The sequence below is a fragment of the Epinephelus moara genome, chromosome 17 (assembly GCF_006386435.1).
Source record: "Epinephelus moara isolate mb chromosome 17, YSFRI_EMoa_1.0, whole genome shotgun sequence".
In the NCBI taxonomy this organism is placed as follows: Eukaryota; Metazoa; Chordata; class Actinopteri; order Perciformes; family Serranidae; genus Epinephelus; species Epinephelus moara.
Window position 1 is genome coordinate 2787597 of NC_065522.1, and position 15392 is coordinate 2802988.

Sequence of the window (15392 nt, forward strand, 5' to 3'; positions counted from 1 at the left end):
GTCCGTCGTAATCCAAGTTCAGTTAGCCTGCCCTGCAGGTGTGCTGTGTTTACAATGCAACTCGCGTGAGACTCGAGAACTAGCACCACCACTAGCCATCAGCTAGTCTCGCGCAAGTTGCCATGTAAACACAGCACACCTGCAGGGCAGGCTAACTGACCACGGTGAGAAATTATGCTATAAAAGTGGAGTAAATTATGTCTTTTCAAGTCAATTTTGCATGCCATGGCTTCAGGGCACTTCGATTACGATGGACGAGCTGTTCTGACGTTTATGAAATGCATTAGTGGAGTTTTATTACATTTTCAAAATGTGGGTTCCGTACACTTCAAGTGTAGCTGTTATTCCGGCTAGCTGTTATCCTCAGATACCCCGATTAAGTTTTGTGGATTAAAAAACTACACTAGACTTCTTGTCAGCATGAGGGTCAGTAAGTACTGTCTGTATTTTCATTCTAAAGTGGCCATTTCCTTTCAGTTGCGTTTGGCTGGCATGAACTGCTCAGTATTCCAGTGTGTTTATGATCGCAGCACCAACACTACACGTAAATTACGGAGAGATGAGAGACGGAGAAACAGTCTGCTCTGTTGCACCTGTGTGTAGCCTACCCTCTTTGAGCCTAGCAAGACACTGACGTCAGTGTTAAGGGCATGTTCAAGAACACCAACATTGTGCAACAGTTTAACACTGTTTTAAGGTTTCTCTTCTGGTCAGCCCGCATCTATTTCTGTTTGGATGTCATGGCAACAGTGCAGTAGTGTATAAGACAGAATCAGTGCAAATATTACCGGCAGTAACAACAGAATAGTGAGTGAACATTAACCCTGTGCAAGTTTTAGCATCAGAACAATGGAGAACATATTGGCACAGTAACGGAATAGTGAACATATTACATGTATTTATAAGTTTCCCAGTTCCCATTCCCAGTGATTACCAAAAACCCATTTAACTAATTTGGTAACTGCAACACAAGCATGCTCATGTTATGAGAGAGGGAGGGAGAGAGAGAGGATGGGAGGGAGAGAGGAAAACAAACAAACAAACAAAGTTTTTTTATGTTTATACAGTAATTTCTGTAAATGTTTTGTCAGTGATGCTGCTGTCAGCTGATAATGCTGCTGTTAATAGGTGCACTAAAACAGTATTACAGTAGTTCACAGTATTTCTTTTATTTAGTCAATTACAAGAACATTCAATAAATGTTAACATTTAGGTTACACAGTATTGTGTCATTTGTTATCATATTCAGCCCTAGATCCAAAAGCACAATTCAGGAGGCAGAGAGCAGGTGAAGCCTGGGCTTGAATGGAAGTGGTAGGTGTTGTCCAAGTCTGAAAGCAGAGAAGTCAAGGTAAGACTAGAGTGCAGAGATAATCACTAGAAACTAGTAGAACTTAAGTCAAACTAGAAAATGTTTATACAGCACACTAGGACAAGGTACATTACCACTGGTAGCTGAGTGTAGTCCCTGTGTTCGTCTTGTAGGGATGGTTATCATCAGTGATGACTAGCTGGGTGTGAAGTCCCGGGAGTGTCAGAGCCCGGAGAGACTTGAGTGTATAGTTCTCGGGCGTGGCCACTGTGGAGGGCACTGAGCAGCGCCCAGTGGGCATAGGGGCGGAGGCGAGGGACAGGAGACCCGTAAAGACAAAATATTGTATTTTATCAGATGGGGGAGAAAAAAGTGATATCGGCCTAAAGGCCCGAACATACTCGGGCGTACTATTAGCGGAGTAGACTCTGCGAGGAATGTCTGCAGTCATTCGGGCTTTCATAGTCGAGCGCACTTCCGTGTTGTAGTTTCCTGTAAAAATGTCTGTGAAAAATCCCCGCGATGTGAAAAATACATGCAGAGCAGTCACTGGTACGCGGAGCGGAGTCCGCACGGTCGTAAAATCTGAGCTTTGCGTGCACAGGGCTTGCGGACGTCCGCTTTGAGTCCGCGCGGACCTCCGCGGAGTCCGTTCTGCATATGAGTATGTTCGGGCCTTTATATCGCCCTGCTCTCTCTCAATATCGGCAGCGGCATAATCGGCCTAAAGGCCATATCGGTCGACCTCTATTCAGTATAGCAAGAAGTAGAATTGTACATTTCCCTAAAATTAGAAATATACTAGAAAATATGTGAAGAAATTGTTTCAGTGAACTGAGAAATGTCTGTTAACTTTTATTTTTACTTGAATTTTCTGGATTACTTCAGATAGATAATTGTGGCAGCAACATATGAGAGTTTTAAAATATTTAAATTGTTCACTTAACTGCTTAATGTCTGTAATTTTGACCTCCTATTATGTGGGTCTAAATGCAGTTTGAAAGCCTTCACTCTACCGCTAAATTTCCTTGCATTTGGAACAAACATTCACGTGGACTCTGGGATGAACTGATTAGATTATGGTGCTCAAAGGTCAAGGTCACTGTGACATTGCATCCATCTTATTCTTATGAACGTAATATCTCAAGATCAGCTTGAGGGACAGGGATTTCTTCAAATTTTACACAACTTAATTCAGACTCAACAATGAACTGATTGTATTTCTGGGGTGTGACCTTGTGTGTCTCATTCATGTAAATGTGACATATATCATTTGCAACATTTTAGTATTGCATCATAGTTATGATACATTGTTTTGGAGTTATTACAGAATTAAAAGAACATGACAAGCTTTTACAACTTGAATTTAGCTTCAGACTCATTGCTCATGGACATAACTCAGATCCTAGCTTTAAGGGGTTCAGGTCAACATATTGAGTTCAAGTTAGCTCAAAAAAAACATATTGCAATAAAATGACCTCTGTGGGACTGATGAATCCAAAGCAAACCACACCTCATCCACTGTGTCTCAGTGCAGAGCTGCTGTCTCAGAGCACCCCTCGCAGGTCACAAGCTGTTATGACACCTTAACTTTTCTTCACAGTATTTAAGGTGAGGTATCCCAACCTTTTTGGTTTGTGGCCCCTTAAAATCAGGCATTGTCTGACCCTCCTCACAGATTATAGCCTTAGTTTGGGAATGAGAATTATTTTTCTCCTCTGAGTTTTAAGATTCTTTTACAAACAAGCAACAGCTCTTACACAGACCTTGTATAAACTAAGACTAATAATCAAGAATCTGCAGGTTCCTACTGGTGGAGTTTGGACACAAACGCCTTGAGTTTATTATTGCTTATGATGATTGTAATGCTGTGTTCTGTGCTTTAGTTGAGCAGCCTACTGAGGCTTGGACTTTTGTTTTGAATCAAAGATTTGACTTTCATGGCAGGATGTGTAGACTGAACAGTAACACTTTGCTTCATGTTAACTGTTATAATATTTCTGAAATATTATGTAGACTCCTAATAGTTAAGGAAAACACAGCCTTGGCCTGTTGAGTTACACTTTTGGAAAGCGTTTATTTGGAAGGGACAGTGCATATTGATGAACATCAGTATAAATACATCTGTAAATATGCCGGAGTTAGCAGAACTGCTAATTTACATCCGTTGTCCCGTGGCAGATCACCAACAATTAAAAAACAAAAACAGTAATTAAAACAAACAGTAAGAATAATTCACACACAGACAAACAATCATACATGGAAGTAAAGTGCAGAGTTAGCAGTAATGCCATAAAGTGCTATTTAAAGTGCGTCGATGGAATAAAGTGCTTTGATCGAATAAAGTGCATTTTATAAGCAGTCCGGGGGAAATAATCACCCCTACCGCCTGGGGTAAACTAAGTCACTCAGACATAAATAGCCTACTGCAGGTGCTACATTTGCGTCCCATGTGCAAACAACAAAACAAGACAACAGTACAGTAACAACAATTACAAAATACTCACAACAAGAGAAAAATCACACAATATATGTACATACGTATATGTATCCGAGCACTGTGAGAGTTATGATTACAGTTTTGGTTTGTTTTGAGCCAGTTCTTGCAGTGAGTTTTGAAGGTGACATATGTAGAACAATCCCGTATCGTGTGCGGTATACTGTTCCAGATGTTACTGCCTTTGACTGAAAGAACATTTTGTCCAAAAGTAGTCCATCGGTACGGCACTTCACAATCTCCCCTGGCTGTCGCCCTGGTAGCTCTGCCACTAGAGGAAATTAGTTTGGGGGTGGTGCAAGTCCATGCAGTGTCTTATACACAGTACAGGCATATTTAAAAGTTTTAAAATTATCAAAGCTCAGAAAGTTGTGTTTCTTTAGGATGTGACAGTGGTGATAAGAGAGTGGTTTACAGTCGGATACTTTCAAAGCTCTCTTATATAATGATTCTATCAGTTTGAGGTTGTTGTTACCAGTGAGTGTCCAGTAAAGGCCTGAACATACTCGGGCGGAACGTACGCGGAACGGACTCCGCGAGGAATGTCCGCAGTCATTCGGGCTTTCATAGTCGAGCACACTTCCGCGTTGTAGTTTCCTGTAAAAATGTCTGTGAAAAATCCCCTTGATGTGAAAAATACATGCCGAGCAGTCACTGGTGCGCAGAGCGGAGTCCGCGCAGTCGTAAAATCTGAGCTTTGCGCGCACAGGGCTTGCGGACGTCCGCTTTGAGTATGTTCGGGCCTTTAGTGAAACAATACTCGAAATGAGAAAAATCATAGCATACACAAACATTCTGGCCGCATTTACTGTCAGCGATGCCCTGATGTGTTTGAAGTTAGCTAGATTGAGTTTTATTATTTTAGAGATGTTTTTAATATGATTTTTGAAAGTGAGGGAGGAGTCTAGAGTGACACCAAGGTATTTAAATTCATGTACCAGCTCAAGCTCCTCTCCTTCCAGAAGTACATTTGAGTTTGTGGTCTTTTTTGTGTTGTGTTAATAAAAGAGAAAAATTTTTGAGCCAGTTATGGATGTGGGCCATCGCTGATGTAAGAATGTGAGCGGCCTCTAGAGTGTTTTTTGCGGGTGTGTAGATTACTGCATCGTCCGTGTACATTTGTATGTCAGTATTTTTGCATGCATTCGGGAAATCGTTTATATAAAGACAGAATAAAATTAGTCCGAGTATTGACCCTTGTGGGACACTGACTGAACACTCCTGATAAGCCGAAGCGACACCGTTGGCGACAACACACTGTTTTCTGTTGTGTCAGTTTTGACTCCTGATTTAAAAATAGGACTGACCACGCCCACTTTCCAAGCAGAGAGGACTATACAGTGTTTGATAGATAAGTTTATTATGTGTGTGATTGGACATATCAACACATCTTTGTTTTCTTTCAGAAAGTTTGTGTCCCAAGCCACAGTTGTCCTTTGCTTTAGAGGCATTCAAAGCATTGATGATATTGGCTACTTCTATTTCAGGTATCTCTGTTATTTTAAAGATAGGCTGATCTTGATTGATGGGAACATAGTCAGAGTTGGGTGGATTGAAGAGTTGGAAAATCTCTTGCACAGAGTTTATGAAAAAATTGTTAAACTCCGTAGCAAGGGTAATGGGACTCTTCACCAGCTCGTTTTTAATATTAAGTTATAACTCTCTATTGTCTTTTTTGCTCTGTTTACCAGGAAAGCTGATACAGAAGAAATCTTTTGTTGAAGAACAAGTTTCAAATTGTAGAAAATAATCTGAACTTAAGCTTCAAAAGGAAACCAATGGTTCTGATAAGATTTGCTTCACAGCGGGCTAGAGGAAGTTCACAGCAGTCATGAAGTCTCTCCTCTAGATCGACAGACTAAAACTGGAGGTTGGGGGCTGAGCTAATCAATACTACTACTATTACTACCACCACTAATGACAACAATAATAATGATAATTATTATTATTATTATTATTATTATTATTATCATTATTATTATATACTTTGGACTTGTATAGCGCTTTTCTGGATACTCAAAGACCCTTTACAGAGAACAAGTACAACAAAATTAGGGGGGGAAAAACAATATCAAGATGGAATAATCTACAAGAAGAGTAAGAATGCAGAGATGGAGAAGAAGAACAGTTAGAGGTTAAAAGCAGTTTTGAAGAGGTGTGTTTGAGGGATTTCTTGAAGGTGGAGAGTGAGGGGGAGTCTGTGATGTCTTTAGGGAGTGAGTTCCAGAGGGTGGGAACGGTAATAAGGAAGCCCTGCCGAGTGATGGCTTTGGCTTGATACATCATGGAGCCAACTGTTTACATTTCACTACATGGATTCTATGTATGTGACAAATAAAGCCTGAACTGAACTGAACTGGTGGAGATGTGTAACTGAATGTCATCAGAAAAGCAGTGAAACTGAAGTCCATGGCGGCAGATTATTTAACTAAAGGGGAGAAAGTACAGGATGAGGCGCAGGAGTTCAAGAACTGAACTTTGGGGAGCACCTTGGGAGAGGGGAGCAGTGTGGGTCTTGCAGTTGTTTATGCTAATAAACCTATATCTGTCAGAGAGGTAGGAATTGAGCCAGAAGATCGCAGTGTCAGTGATGTTGAAAGCGGTTTCAAGGCGGGACTTAAGGATGGAATGTTTGATGATGTTACATGCAATAATCAATAATCAAAAGCTCTAAGTGACAACAAATGGTGAACATAGGTCTGGACAGTCTATTTAGCATAACATTCTGATTTAATCTGCTGGCCCATTTGGCTTAGCTTCTCAAAGACTGTCCTCCTGGGTGAGTAGTTCAAAGACTGTTCTGTATTGAAAATGGAAACAGTCATCTGTCTCAAGACCCCAATGATAAAGTGAGTGAACATTGAGTAAATGTATAAGGGAAAAGAAGAACTGTACTGCACCAGGGCTAGGTATCAAATGTTAGCACTTCTTGATAACCAAAATGTGTCCGCAACACAAAGTAATAATAAAGTTTTTCCTATCCTATCCTAAAGTATGGAACATTGTTAAGTTCAGAAAACTGGCACTAAATGTGTCCCCCATTTGTAATCTTGTTTATTTATTTCATTCATTATCAGGCAGTTCCTAAATTAAATAAAAAATTGATCATTTTAGACTTAATTAAGACAAAGTTAGTGTATGGCTGCCTGTGTTTAGACAAGATTAAACATTTGAGAATGATGGCTTCTTTTGTGTCATAAAGAATCAAAGATTTGTAGTAAAATAATGTTTTTAATTGTTAAAGGCAGAATGAGTAGGATTTGTGGGTTTGAAACAATAACATTTAAACTGGCTCCTCCTCTCTGTGCATATGATCTGGCACCTAGTGGCTACATTTTTATAGAGTCAGATCCTTACATCCTGTGCACTCTTATTGGCTGAGAGCTACACACCACTGCCCTTAGGTTGATGCCCAAAAATGACTTAAAGGATCCGTTGTTTTTTTAACCCTCTTTAAATGAAACCACACCCACTTTTGCATGACATAAGCGAGCTGCCAGACATCAGGCCTGATGATTGGCTGTCAGCCTCCTGCTAGCTAGCACCATTGAAAGAGACTGCAGCTGACTACTTAGCTAGCCAACACATTTTCACTCCGACCTCGTCTCATATCGACATTTGGTCATGGACTTTGTACGTCGGAATATGACGTGCGAGGTACCCAGGGTGCGTTGGTTGTTGACATTCTGGGACGCAGTGTCAACTTCGGTCTGTTACATGAATTGTCTGCTTTCAAAAAACACTTCCGTATTCACAGGAAATGTACAGTTTGCATACAGTCTCTTCCAAAATAAACACACTACGTTGGTACAACAACACAATTTGATGCTTTTTTTCTTCAGCAACAAACGCACATGGTTACATTTAGCCAACACATTGGTTGGGTTTAACAAAAAAGAACATGGTTCATCTTAACAATCATACAGGAAGCAAACACCAGCCTGCTGGGTGTAAGTCTGTTGTTGTCCCCTTAACTTGCAATGTTGTCCATCTGCGTCTCCCCTGATGCTGCCAGGCAGCATTACACAATAATGGCGATCAGCTGCTATAATGCTGACTTGAAAGGACAGCTTTTTTTGTTGGTGTCTCACGCCAGAAGTCACTACCCAAACACCGGTATTTGACAACTTCAGTGTGAGACCAGGTTTAGCTATTGTACCATTGGATTTACCCCGTGGTCCATCCGCCTCAGTCCCCGCCCGCTGTGAGACTATAAAACCTTTAAGTTCCCACAGGGAGTAAGAGGGGTGTCAAACGCCGTTCAACTGCACACACTGTAAAGACACAGTGCTGGTTGAAAATTGGAAAAATTTCCCTTTAATAGCTGTAGCAACTTTAATTCAGCCAACAACTGTTAAAAATTGAACAACATAAACACGGGGTGGCATACACTTGTAAACAAGACACATAGATACATAGAGGAAGTAAAGGGGCTCAAGGGGACCCAATGTCCTGCCTCTAAGGAGAGGGATGAGAGGGGGTGGATTTCCTTTTTTGGCAAGGCTGGTGTTCAAAGCCACTGATGGATGCTGGACATTCTGCGTGCCACAGCGGTAGGCTGGCAGCCAATCATCGGGTCTTGACTTCCTGAATACAGCAAAATAAGAAAGGCAGAGGACAAAGTCTCTGCAGATACAGACACCAGCACTGAGAGTGCGTCAGAAGTGATGATTGGGAGGAAATAGTTTTGCCTGAGTCTATACAATGTCTTTTTTAGGAAAGTCCTACTCATCCTGCCTTTAACAGAAGNTTGTGTGTGTGTGTGTGTGTGTGTGCGCGCATGTGTGTCATCATCTCTTTCTGCAGTTACAGTCAATAGTTCTGTGCTTTGTTGCTTATGGCTCAGCAGTCTTGCTGCTGCTGACAATGATCACTTTTTCTGTTTAGTTTCTTTGTATTTATCACCATCTCCTATGTGTGTGTATGTCTCTATTAGTCGATGCATGCAAACCTTCTGCCTTTCTGTCCGTGCTTTAAAAAGAGATCCCAGAGAAAAATAATATTAATGATACAGCTGACAGAAGCTCAAAGGACATTATTTCCACGCCACAGATACTGTGGAGGATGACAGAATTCTACAGACAGAGGCTGAGCTCTACATACTGCTACTAATATTTAATATTGAGTGACACTGATAAACATAATTAAAAAACGGTTTTGCCTGCCTTATAAATGATATTGATCCAGGCTGGAACGTAGAGTAACTATCAGTTATTGTGTTTCTTTTCTTCTCACGTAGTATCAAGTGTTTTCAGAGTGAAAGGAGAAATAAAGCACTTGGACAAAAAAGATTTGCCACATCTTCCCTAGCTTTGTTAACATTATGTCACATGGTGTGGGTTTGTGCAGGACAGTAGGCCTACACCAGACATGTGACTCAAGTCATTTGGTTCAAGTCTTAAGCAAGTCCCAAGTCATCTTTTCTTGAGCAAGTCAAGTCAATTCAATCACAGCTTATGTCAAATGAAGTTGCGTTTTTAGTTTATGCAAGTCATGTCCTAAGTTAAAATCTTCATGGGATACCTCTCTATTTCCATTATCAGTCTAGAAAGTTTTGGTGTGAGTTGCAGATTATTCTCTTGCATCAACTGCCAGCTCACCTAACACCACTGAGCAAGCTAACAGCTTTTCACTCATGTTTACATCCTGTGCTGTCTCGAGCCTCTCGTCCATGAGTGGATGCACCCTTCCCTCTGCATGGTGATGTTGTTGATGGGTGTAGTTCAGTAGAGTAAAAATAGTTCCTACATTAAACTGCTCACAACAATGTGTCTGACATTGCTGTTGAGTTTTTCAAATGTATTTTTGGGCACTTTGAGCTCTACAAGCTGAGTGCCATCTAGTTCAATTATATTGGAGAAAAGGCAGACATGTCTACGGCCGATATCTCCAATACCCAGAAACTCACACTAAAACTTATCTAGACTGGTAAATAGCACTGCAGGTAAGAGGAAAAATATGTATTTTTGAATTGGGGGTGAACTGTCCTTTTAAGGATTTCCTGACACTTACATAAGATATTGAAAACAGTATCATTTTGGCATGGGAAAAAAAACTCTGTAATAGTATCAGAAATACAATCAGGTGTGGTTTTTCTAAGGTGCTTACATTCAGTGAAATTACTGCAATAAATTAAGTTACTGTAGTTCACTATTACTTCGGTTGTGTACACCAAGCAAACAGGCCAATGGTACTCAGAGCGAGGAGGTGTACAGGTCACAGAGCAAGAGTCTTTCAATCGATGGTTTGGTGGTTTCGTAAGGCCCATTTCAGCCCCACAGGGCCCCATCAGCAAACTGACACTGTCTCTGTAAACCCAGTCAGGACTAAGTTCCTATTTGCAAAGTAAAGTCCACTACGTTATTTCAGCTGTGTCAGGCTTTTTATCCTAACAGCCAATCAGAGGAGGATATTGTGGTTGTGTCCAGCTCTTCCTGCTTCTGCATCAGCCTGTCCGAGGCTGCAGCTCCTAGTTTTAGTCTCGAACTAAAAAGCAAAGCTTACAAGCAAGCATGTTTCACCTTCCTGCAGTTATCTTTTTGGTTTACTTGTCACTGGAGGGAATCAGTGCTCAGCTCAAACAGCAGACTGTGAGTGTTCAGTTAGCTGGGAACAACAGTGGACTTGAAGCTGTAGAGGGTAAAAATGGATTGTTGTGTCAACTCTCATCATCTCCATAGTGTAAATGTCTTTTAGAAAGCCACAACAACAGCACTTATTCTTTCCATTCATTGTTTCCTAGCTTACCTACTTAGCATGAAAGGTAATGTTGATGTTATGTCTTGAACCATGCTCACCAAGTCTTACCTTCATTCATCTCTATGTGACAGTTTATTTCTGTGTGTTTTTGATGAAGATGTAAACCTTCAGTCCATTAATGTTGTGATTTTGGGTCGATGTTGTCCTCATGTTCCACATTAGTCCATCTTTGACCTTAATTTGCGCTTCTTTTCATATTTATCAGGGGTTGTGTATCCCATCTAATCTAACATTCCTATGTTTCTCTTTGTCTCTCAGCTCGTAAGCAGGAGATCATTAAAGTCACTGAGCAGCTGATCGAAGCCATAAACAATGGCGACTTTGAAGCCTACACGTCAGTTCAACTGGTTTAATTTACTTATACCTCAAATACCTACCTGTAAAAAGAAATCTTCCCACTGTTCCATGACTCTAACACGGCTGTCTGGTGTATTTTTTTAGGAAGATATGTGATCCTGGACTCACGTCCTTTGAGCCTGAAGCCCTGGGAAACTTGGTGGAGGGCACTGACTTCCACCGCTTTTACTTTGAGAATGGTAAGGAATTAGTGTTGCAGATGGTGAGCTGCACTCTTTGATTTTGCTAGTGTTCAATAGCACCTTCAGAATTCCCAGATGTGCACCTAAATCATTCTTGCAACTCTGGTTTGAGTCCAAGGTGATTGACTAAATGTTCAGTTTCACCTTAGAGACAATGCTCTAAGGAGCTGTCACAGTAAGTCTTATAGAGTTTTAAATTGTAAGACTCTCCTGAGTCTCCTCTTCTACCCACTCTCTATGTTTCATGTTCTTCTCCTCTGCAGCTCTGTCCAAGGGAAAGCAGCCCATCCACACTATCCTGCTCAACCCCCACGTCCACCTCATCGGGGACGAGGCTGCTTGTATCGCCTATATCCGCCTCACCCAGTACATCGACAGCAACGGCATGCCTCGCACCATGCAGTCAGAGGAGACCCGCATCTGGCATCGCCGCGACAGCAAGTGGCAGAACATCCACTTCCACCGCTCCGGCTCACCCACCGTGCCCACCAAGTAAGGCCACCACTTCCTACCCTGCGTGTCTCTATGTCCATCCCAGAGACATGGTTCTTTGCTCTTTAGGAACCTACTGGCTTTTTCTAGAAAAACATCTAATATTCCCTGTTTTATAAGCATATTCTATCCTATTTTCACAAGATTTTCCAGATCTGCTCGGTTAATTTGCTATTGATACTGTAGCATAAATGTATTAGAAGGTAACAACATATAGTATGGCGCAATCCCAATACATTCCTTGCCCCAACACTGAGCCCCCACTCCTCTGTTGTGCTCGTTCACGTGCAGGGATAGGGTGTTCTGATTCTTGTTGGGATGGAGGGGTAGGGTAGATTGTTAGGGCTACTTGGCCCTCCAATCAGAGTTTTTTCAGAGGCACACTCCAAACAGAGTGTTAAGAGATATCTAGAGATAGAGATGGCTGCACGAGCAACAACAAAAAAAGCCACAAATGTTATTAAGAAGTTACAGTAACCATCATATTATTTTAGTTTAATGTTGTTTTTTTTCAATATATTATGCCACAATTATAACAGTTGGACAGCTGCTTAATCATTTACATCATAGTCTGTGCAGGGCCACACTCTTCTCTGGTCAATTGCACAAAGTTTTCGGGGACATGTTATAATGGCTTGGTTAAAAATATCCACCAAGTTTGCTGATGTTTGTACAAAAGGTCATTGGTTTATGGCCAAATTTAACAAAAGACCAGTGCACTTGTTTGGAACTGGTGGCATCACCTATTGAGCGACTTGAAAATTATTTTACACACTTGGTAAAACATTATTATTCAACATATCCTTAAAGTTTTGGACAATCAGTTCTAATATGTCTAATTAATTTCCATTTTTGCATTTGAAGCACCTGATCTAGTGGTTGATTTGAATGAAACTCTCAGGGTATGTTGCTGGTACCTTTCTGCAAGTTTTGTGATGATTGGCTCAACGGTTAAGGAGTTAGGTCTATTTATGTGCTGAGCTACTCCCCCTCTAGAGTTCATTGGGCAATATCTTCAAAACAAATTGAGATATCAACATACTTTTGATTACTGTTTATGAGCTTCATCCAATATGATTTACAGAAAATTTGGTACAAATCGGAAATGTGATTTATGAGATTTAAATGATGTGTTTTTCAAAAAAGTCAAAATGCTGAAAAATGTTCTCAGTGGGACCTTACTGGTTCTGGTGGCTTTCTGGTAGAACACATTGAGCCACACTTGTGTGTCAAATTTCAAGTCAATAACACTTAGAGTGCAAGGGATGTGGCCTTTCCAAAACTGGCCGTAATTATAGTGGCCCCATCTGGCTGATTGACATAATATTTCTTGAGCAGCATTTGCACGCAACTTCCAATAACTGGTTTCATGTGTCTATGATGTACCATCTCACGGGAATTTGCAAAAACATTTCTGAATAATAGTAATGAATTAGCACAAAAATGATGTGGTTTCAGCTCTTCAGGCTTGAACCCCTATAATACAATAGAGCTCCAACAGTGAGTGACACTGCTTGGACCCCTGAATATTTGACAAAGTAAACAAAGCTCAGAGCTACAGGACAAAATGTAGTGGGGGGTAAATTCAAATGTAGTGGTCATTGTTTAGAAAGGCTTTTTATTAATGAATGAATCCACATGTTTTGTGTTTCAGTTGAGAGGACCATATTTGACTACAATCATCCTCCAGCCTACAACAAACCCTGCCTACCAAGTGTCCATCAGATCCCTCAGCCAATCCCTGCCCTCCATAGCTAGAGCTCCGCCCTCTCAGTGTGTTGTTTACATATTGTCACTGCTGGACTGAAGATTGTTGTACATTTTAAGAAAACAACAAAACAAGGGGGAAACTTCAAGTCTTGACAATATCATTTTGTAGTGAGAGTGTGTGTTGTTCATTGGGCAAGGTTTTTTTTTAGGTCAGTATGTTTTTAATAGCGGTGGTTTTTTTAGAGGATGCAGATGTTCGAGATGATTCATTTTTAATAGGGTGATGAAATATGTGAAACTTCCAGTCATCGTGTAGTGACAGATTTTCATTTGAATATTGCACATGTTTAGGAGCTGTTGTGATGTTTTCGCCTTTCGGCATGATGACCAATATATCACATATCTGCTTTTTACTAATTTATCTTTTCAGAGCTGCCATCTATTAATGCTCAGGCATAAGCTTGCTTTTGTTTGGTTATGTATAAGTTTTGGTAATTGATGTAAATGGCTTTTCTCTCTTTGCTTAATCTTTAGCAGTATTCATATGAACTGAGTTGGCTAATTTTATTAATCTGTTTTCTGGTTTGCCATTGGCACCCAGTATGTTTACTAGGAATTTGAACTACATGTTTAAAAGGGAAACTCAATTGAAACGTGTTCTATTTAGGCTGTTTGGACCTCCATCATCACAGGGCAGCATATGAAAAAAGTCTCTTATGATAGAATGTAAACTATAGATATACATATAATTCTTAAAGGCCATTCTGTGACTCTTTGCAGTCAGATCATATTTTCATACAGTAAGGAACTAATTATGTGAATTTTATCAGCTATTTTATTGTGTTTACTTTTTATATTCTAATATGGATATAAGTGGATGCCTGTCCCTCCACTTGTCATTATCAGTGCTTTCCTTTAAGCCCTTTAAACCTTGATTGAGTCCCACCTTTATTCTGTCCAATTGGTGTACGACAGTGCTTTACAGCACCATGTTTTACACTGGACAAAGTAGTCATGACATTGACACTGACAGGAAAGCTGGATTCAGCTGAAACCTTTGCTTCTGCAACTTATTTACCTGTTCATTTTGCCATGAGGAATTTGATTCTTGACCAAATCACAAAGCAGTTAATCACCATTCTAGTTCTTATGTTACTCTATAATGTTATTTTAGTGTCACTGATGAATTAAAGGGAAAGGGGTTTTTTGGAATCACTTGCAGCAGATTCATATCTTAAGGTTTGAATTTTAAAACACTTCAGAATTAAAATGACAGTGGGAGAAAAAAAAGAATAGGGGGGAATAATACCAGAATGAAAGCATGGGGAAAGGTTTAGACATAAAGTCACAGGGTGTCCACTGATGATTCCATTTGTGTAAAGGATATTGAGATTTTTGTTTTGTTTTGGGTTTTTGCTTAGAAAATTGTTTACACTCTTTTGTTTAATCACATTTGTCCCACACCACACTTTGTTTTTATCTTTCTAAGATGCATTGAAATTCCTGATGGGACTCTGGTATATAATGTTACCATGATGAAACAAGCCTGATGTATGTTTTAGTAATATCAAATAAAATTGTGTGATTTATGCCAAATGAGACTTGATTTGTTCTTTCATTTTGTGTCCTGTGTGTATTCACCAGTGGTGGGAATCGCCAGAGAACCCACAATACAATATTATCACAATACTTAGGTCTCAATACGATATTGAGATATATATATGCTGAGTATTACCATAAAATATATTGAGATTTTTTTTTTTTTACCTATTTTCCCCAACTGCAAATGATTTCCCCAAAGGAAAATTGCCAACATCAGTTTCACCTCCTAAGATAAAGTTTTCAGTCTGTTCATCTGACTTTTTTTTATTGCAGCAAAATGTGATGCAAAGCAGTGAACTGACCAACACCATCAAACCTGTCAGAAATGCTGCATACAATCAATCAATCAATCAATCAATTTTATTTATAAAGCCCAATATCACAAATCACAATTTGCCTCACAGGGCTTTACAGCATACGACATCCCTCTGTCCTTATGACCCTCGCAGCGGATAAGGAAAAACTCCTCAAAAAAAACCCT

General features: G+C 40.2%; 1 protein-coding gene across 5 annotated transcripts in view; it reads left to right on the forward strand.

Moving 5' to 3' along the window:
• Positions 1 to 14905, forward strand: part of camk2d1 (calcium/calmodulin-dependent protein kinase (CaM kinase) II delta 1) — a 229557-nt gene extending 214652 nt beyond the window's left edge. For 4 of the 5 annotated variants that reach the window (XM_050066964.1, XM_050066961.1, XM_050066960.1 and 1 more), the window contains exons 15-18: positions 10827 to 10902; positions 11010 to 11104; positions 11371 to 11599; positions 13254 to 14905. In XM_050066964.1, coding sequence (XP_049922921.1) covers positions 10827 to 10902; positions 11010 to 11104; positions 11371 to 11599; positions 13254 to 13257 — 404 coding nt within the window. In that variant the 3' untranslated portion in view covers positions 13258 to 14905. Of the gene's footprint in view, positions 1 to 10826; positions 10903 to 11009; positions 11105 to 11370; positions 11604 to 13253 lie in introns of those variants that run through there. The other variant, XM_050066965.1, reaches the window with a different exon arrangement.
• The last annotated feature ends 487 nt before the right edge of the window (positions 14906 to 15392 follow it).